The sequence below is a fragment of the Maylandia zebra genome, linkage group LG2, assembly GCF_041146795.1.
Source record: "Maylandia zebra isolate NMK-2024a linkage group LG2, Mzebra_GT3a, whole genome shotgun sequence".
In the NCBI taxonomy this organism is placed as follows: Eukaryota; Metazoa; Chordata; class Actinopteri; order Cichliformes; family Cichlidae; genus Maylandia; species Maylandia zebra.
The window spans coordinates 45,060,826-45,068,136 of record NC_135168.1 but is presented as its reverse complement, the minus strand read 5'-3'; the positions used below and the strand labels follow the sequence as shown (position 1 = coordinate 45,068,136).

Genomic DNA, 7,311 nt, shown 5'->3' with positions numbered 1-7,311 from the left:
CAGGTTTGGCACATTGAGGGTTAGCAGCAATGCGTTCCATTCGATTTAATTCCTCGACCTGACGCTTTTTCCTTGTATGAGCTGAAGGCCTGCAGAATGTTAGTCAGCTTATGTTTCTAACTGTTGCCACCTGATAAACACTTTTTGGGTTTTGTTTTGTTTTTCATGTGAAAGCTCAGGCATATACATGCCAGGACTATACAGTGTTTTTACAATGACTAAACCCAAGTGTCAATCATTTCTGCTGTTTTTCCTCAGAAGGTCTTATGCACAACTTTCTTTCTTCATGCTAGCAGATGTATTTTTTTATCTGTTACTTTTTTTTCCCCACTCCAGCCTCTTTCGTCCTTAATATCGCCAGGGTTTGGAGCTATATAGCTTAGCATTATTCAAGTGTGTTATCTGCAGTTTGCTTCTTAATTTGTTTTGGTTTAGTCTGCTCTCAGGAATTTCAACTTGTTAAAAAATAAATAAATAAATAAATAAAGGTTAGCGTGAAAATAGACCACTTCGTAACAAAGCACAACTTCCATTTACCCATTTCATCTGCAAATAATTGTACTGAGTAAACAATTCGTAAATTGTCCACAGCAAAATGACAAACAGAGAACGAGGAGCTGCAGCTGTCCCTCGTGGGAGGTTTCTCCACCAGCGAGTCAATTAAATTCAGTTGTCTGTGCTGCACTTAACTCATTTTGCTGTAAGTAACACCGTGTGCAGAATGTAAGGAGAAAAAAAAGAACTTTGATAATACGAGTAATTTCATGTGTTGGCTTCCTGACTGGGTAGAATTTTTTTTCCCCACCCAATAAACGAGCCGCCACACACGTATTCTTTAGTAACCTTGGTTACAAAGGAAAGTCTAATCGCAATGGATAAAACTGGTAAATCTAAAGATCGATGCATATCTTCTATATGTTTTGTAGGGTTTTCATGGCTATTTTGAAGTACTAATGAGTAGTAACCAGTAATATGCACTTTAATAACAAATAGCATTAAAAGAACAAGTGTGGCCCTGCCATTAGTTTTTTATGAAGCACATTATAGTGACATTCATTTAATTTCTGTTTGGGTAACTAATGTTTGCCTGAGAATTAAAACTGAGCGACACCACAATAGTGATGGAAATGACAAAGACCAACAGAAACGAGAGACTGGGTGAGAAAAAGGAAGCCAGTCAGCCTGCGGTGGAAGTGATAAAGGGTAATGAGTTATAGCATTCACAGGTACATGGTGATCACATATATCACAGCTCCGTCAGCTCTGGCTGATTCGTGACAGAATATTTCTGCCTGATCTCACTCACAATCTCAAATGATTATACACTGAAGTGGCAATGGCTTTGCTTGAAGTCTATATGTGTGTGGCTGTGTTTGAATTAGACACTCTGTTTTGGGGGGGCTCCATGCAGACTTATCAGTCTATCCAAGTGAAAATAAGAGTAACTGGTCTGCGAAGGAGAGAAAGAGAGAAAGTGGCTTCTTTTCAGATCAACATCTCTGAACAAAGCCGGAAGCCTCCGTTAATGAATTGGACTGTCCCATACTAATGAATGGAGTCTAGAGATGGGCAAAGGAAATGAAGGGAGTAGGGGGATGTCAAACTACATGAACGATGAAGTCGCTCATATCAGGGCCCATATTACAGAAGCCTATTAGTCCTCCTGTCTCTGATGGCAATGGGCGTAATGAGGTAGTCTCCAAAGACCAGATTGATGCCTGTTTTAACACTCACACTCCAAGGATGATGAGAGAGCTTATTCTGAAGATGAGCAATGGGCTGTGATAACCAGAAAAAGTCTTGTTTGCTCCTGGAGTGTTGTATAATTACAGAACTTAAACTTTATCCCAGAGTATGAATTTCTTTAAGTTCATTTTTAAAATCTTGACATGCGACATTGCAATCAGAGGAATGTGACCCTATGTTAAGCAAGATGCCATTTCTCATATTGAGAGGTTTTATCATATTACAAATAAACTTGGTAGGTTAACACACTGTAATGCCGTCATTTGGAGTATTCTTCCCTAACTTAGTTTTCTCAACTGCCTTAGGTGATTATTCCAGCAACCCTGCGACCCTGTTAAGGATAAGTGGAAGAGAATGGATAGATGGATATTTTATTGTTATTAATATTAAGTAAAGACTTTTTGAATCATTTTTACTATGACCAACTCATATTTAGCTCCTTGGAAAAAGGCAAACGCATTATTGCTTACATAATAATTTTACTCAGCTAAACCAGCACTTATTCAGGCAACAGGAAATGTTACAGCTGTGAAGCGATTTCCAAATACCCAGTCTTCTACCACGTTGAAAAGATATTGATTTTTTTTGATAGAATAAGCCCTTTAGGCCTGTGTAACACTCAGAGGCAATTAAAGGCTTTTTCCACCTAGGTATGACACATTGATGTTCACAGACAAGAAAGATGCCAGGAATTAGTTTATGTTCAAGAGTTTCTCAAGGGTGAATGTATTTCTGGGTACAATAAAACACAGATTTATTGTTTAATTGTAACAATCTAGTGTTCTGTATGACTGCAATAGCTAATGAGTGTAATAAATGAAGTAAACGACTGAACAAAGAAGAGGACTGACACATTTTAAAAGTATATCTTAATATAAATATTTTATTCAGTGCATTTTTGTGTATACAACAAATAATAAACAACTGGAAGTTATCAGCCAGCCACAATGTCTGCCTGTATATGTTGTTTCATCAGAGTATCTGTCTGGTAGTTTGGAACACATGATCCAACATGGGTTAATACACATAGCCTACATCATGCAGCTCTAGACCAGAATTTCCCTGCCTTCTCCCATGCAACAGATAGGTTCACCTAATAAAGACCACCTCCAGAGGAAACCAAGAAAAGAAAGTCTCCCAGAAGCATGTACCAGAAGGAAGTTATGTAGCTGAAGGGAAGCGTACATAGCCCACAAAAGGGTCCTTTTTGTACATATGTGTTTGTACATGCCCAGTGCAAGAAAGGGAAGATGTTCATTTTTGTATGACTTTATCTTTTTTTTTCTTCACTTTTACAAATATGACGTGTCCTATAAAATGTTAAGCCACCTAAAAGTCCACAGTATTTTTTTTAAATATAGAAAATATTGTCACCACAATAAGTTACTCAAACACATAACAAGCATCCTGGGAAGGGTCATTCACCATCCTATGGTGAAGTGTATCAGTCAATAGAAGTCGACAAAAAAGGATGGTTGGGGTTTCGAAGTATGACACAAGCACAAAGGGAGGAACCGATTACGAGGACAAGAGCTAGAGACATTGTGACACTGTGGTAACAGAAGGGAATGGGGACACAGGATAGTCGTTTCATACCTCAGTCATCGAGTGTATCATCAAAAAGCACGTCAAGCACGCTGCCAACTCCAAAGTGGTTAAAATCACTTCCTTTGTCTTTCTTTTTTCTTTTTTCACAAACCTTTGCTTTCTCTCATCAAAAATGTACAATAAAAAAACAAAAAGATCCAGCTTTGCTTTTATACTGACTTGGCTTTCAGCGGCTTAAAGGGACACTCTTTTTCTGTCTTTGGTTTGCTGGAACCATTTTTCATTAATGAACAAAGATGCAAATGCTTAACGATGGCAAGGGAAGAGAACAAGAAGGAACATAATCAGTTATTAAACAAAATCTCACAGCTAATTCAGAAAATTAGCAAAAACTAAGGTGCAGCTGTGGCATCTCCAAATTTTTAAAAAAATAAAATAAAGGAAAAGGTAAAACTGCAAGAGAGCCACACTGCCCCTTATATCTCAGGTCAGTTGTACATAGGCTTCATTTTCCCATGCTAGAGAGCTCAGTCTCTGAGCGTGTGCACTAGGACGCAGGAGAGCTACCATCTGGCTGGCCACAGTCTCAGTAGCACTAGGCTGTACCATACCAGGGAGTTTATAGGCTTTGTATTCACAGAAGCATGGATGAGACAGAGATCAGGGCTTGTACGGTACCACTGCAACCTTGTAGACCAGCACCATTACTGACTGCCCTGAACACCTGCATGTCTAACTTCCCGTCCCTGTCTAACAGATACACGCGGGCTTGGTGTCTGCATGAAGAAAACTTACTGTGCACAGTAAAGTAATTACCAAAATAAGATAAAAATGAGCTAACTGGTATGCAATCATCACAAAAATAGAGTGTCTAAGGTCGTCAATAAACCTCAAGCCCAAAAATAACGTTTTAATCAGTTCCTTAATTCCAGAATGATCTATGTGCTGTTAAGTTTCTTACTGTTGATACTGTTTTGATGATGACCGACCAGGATGATAGGTGCTTTTGATTGACGGTGTCTGGTTGTTTATGTGTGATTTGTTGTCCTAGCTAGTCCTGAACCGCTGATCGGAGAAACAAGTCTGCTTGGATTCATGCTCTGCTAGAGGTAAGGTTTCACGGTTCGGCCCCAGGCCTGGGTTGGGCTACCAGGCTACGTTGATTCGTTCTGGCTCACAGCTTTCCCTCCATTGAGTACTGCTGAGGCACTCCGACTCTTGGTGGGTGTGCCACTGCCAGAGCGGGAGAACTCTGTCAAGTCGTGGAGAGATGGCTCTCTGTACATTGCAACTGTGAAAACACAAGAAAAATGCAAATCAGGCAAACTGACATGTTTTAACAATATTAGTGAAAGAGGCAGTGTTTTGTCCACTGGTTAAATGTCTGTTTAACCAGTTGTAACCATTATATTTCCAGATCAAAATACTGCCGAATATAGTAATTTCATGAGATGTTATCTGTCTCACTTGTCACCATCCTGGATTACATCATCCATTACGGCAATTAGCCTAAAAAAGGAGAGCTACCACAGCTGAATTACTGTCTCAGGCAGTAATAGGTGGCAGCTAGGGAGGATAGCAAAGTTTAATTGTTTAGTCAGCTTATTAATCAGATCATAAGCTATAATTACTCCTATCACCAGAAATACAAAACTTGTCTTTTTTCATTACTTTCAAACATAAATATCATCATGTACCCAGGAAAAAAACAGATAATATCTATGTATAACATGTTATTGTTGCTGTGCTGTTTGTTTTCTGTGATCTCACCATAGTTGTTCTTGCTTGACAATTGTTTTTGCACTATTTTAGCACATAAACATTAAAATTTGATAAATAAAGAGATTTACATTTTAAAAACCTGTGTCAGTTGATTAATGGTTCAAAATTAGCTCAGTATCGCTAAGAGACCATCCTTCTGCACACACATAAAACTACCTGCTATATTATTGTTTAAATGACAAAATAATTATTTGTCTTAGTCTTTTCTATGCATTAAAAACCTGTTCATCTAATATTTTGTGACGTTATGGAAGATTGCTCTCAGCTTATCTGTCCAAGTACTTTTTGGCACCACGTTATAGTTCCCTCCAAACTGCTGAATCAAGTAGACCCTCTTGGTGCTGAAGTAAAAAGAAAAATCTTATATTCACAGCATGACATTATAAATTCAAGAGTTGCTAGTGCTTCAGCTTTGCTGTGTGTGCAGCACTGGTCCAGTCTGCATTTAACAGCACCTTTTTCAGGAGAAATATCAGTAATCTGAGGTTCATAGTCTTTGGTTTCAGGATGTTGTCAACATCCTTCTGCCTAGCATGCTATTTGATGTTCATTCCTCAGGGAGTTTGTGGCTGAAACAGCAAACCCAGTCCTTCAGACACTTTACTTAGTCCAGCATTTTTTGTGTCAGCGGCAATCCAGTGCCCATCCTTGTATAAAAACATAAATCATTGGGAGGATTCGGTTGGGAAACTGCTGATTGGTTCCAGTCTTGTTTGTAACAGCAGGCTATTCTGTTATTACAGTGATAAGTGGCTGACCTCAACATTACGGTACTAGATCATTGCTATCCTCAACACCTCTGCTATTTTATGTATTTAAACCCAGAACTAACCATATTGTCATTTTTCACATTTCTCCAAACAAATCACCTAGTAGATGCTACTCCACATAAAAGCAGGTGTTTGCTTCATGTATCAGGAGTTTTTGGGAGAGTTTTAAGAGGCTTTTCCACTTGGACTTGAAATGACACGAGCTAAACTCGCTACATCCAGAGGAACACAGTATGAGAGGCTGTAGGCTGAGGCTCACAGAGTGCAACCAGAAGAGCAGTGAGTAATGTCTGAAAGAGATGTCATCGCCAGTGTTGAGACAGATTCTTAATTGGTGCCCTGTAACACTTCTCCCTCTGAATGATTTCAGAGGGAATGATTCTCCAGTGCAAAGTTATTTCCAATCAACTCGCTACATCTGAAATTCAAATGAAGATTTAATAAATATTGTGCACTACAGGATACTTTAAAGTTTGTACACAAGAAGGAGTATTACAATAGTGTCTCATATTATATTTGCTTTTGAAAAAAAGAAAAAAAAAACTATATTTCCTCTCCAAGTTAAAATGCAGCCACAGTCGATAGTTTTCGGTATCAGTTACAATTACTGTGTCACATAGCCTCGATCTATCCTCGTTATTCAATTCTTCTCTTTCTCTGTATTTGTCTGTCAGCATAAAGCAAGCCAGTCATTCACCAGCTGTTTCTCTTCAGTGTGTTTGAGACCCTCTGGATGGCCTGTTAAATGAAGGTGAAAAGCTATTATCGTGATCTCAGAGGGCAAATATGGGTTCTTAATAAGATGCTGGCTGGGGAAGCTTCCCTAAAGACACAAGAAGGGGGACCATTGATTCAGCAAATAGAAGAAATGAAAAAATTAACTCTAAACTGGAATATAAAGCACTCTACCGCAGCTGAAATACTGAAGAAAATTCCTCATATACTACTAAGGTATTCTTTTGTGTTAAGATGATGTTTTATGATTTGGTTCTTTATTGCCATTAAAAACGTAATATTTTAGGGGGGGATTTAATGTGGGTGAGTGGCAGATTTGACCCCAGGCATCTGCAATAGCCCTAGAGCTTATAGGTCACCTGCTTAACCCAGTAAGGTACACCAGCACCCGAGCGATGGCCAACTTGATGCTGTCTATGATTGCATAATAACAATAACAACTTCCTCAAAGCAAGCAAATGCACACTTATATTGCCAATATCTTCGACTTTAAGAGGTGTGCATAACAGCTGAGTCCTTATAAAAAATCTTCCTCATTCAGTCACTTTTGTCAGTTATTTGCAAAGTTTACATTGTGTGACAATCAAATTGTTCGAAGTGAAGAATACGGCCAGCGAAAGTACGTTCCAAGGACATGCACTTGGATAATTAAGCAGAGTTTAAGAGCCAAACAAACTTTCACACGACTGTATTCTGACAGAGACAATGTTTAGCAGGTGAAAAAGGACAA

At 38.7% G+C, this 7,311-nt stretch overlaps 1 protein-coding gene across 5 annotated transcripts in view; it reads right to left on the bottom strand.

Moving 5' to 3' along the window:
- Positions 1-2,609: 2,609 nt before the first annotated feature.
- fgf13a (fibroblast growth factor 13a) overlaps positions 2,610-7,311 on the bottom strand; it is a 102,259-nt gene continuing 97,557 nt past the window's right edge. For all 5 annotated transcript variants that reach the window (XM_076875187.1, XM_004545680.5, XM_004545678.5 and 2 more), the window contains one exon: positions 2,610-4,585. In XM_076875187.1, the coding sequence (XP_076731302.1) occupies positions 4,449-4,585 (137 nt within the window). In that variant the 3' untranslated portion in view covers positions 2,610-4,448. The remainder of the gene's footprint in view (positions 4,586-7,311) is intronic.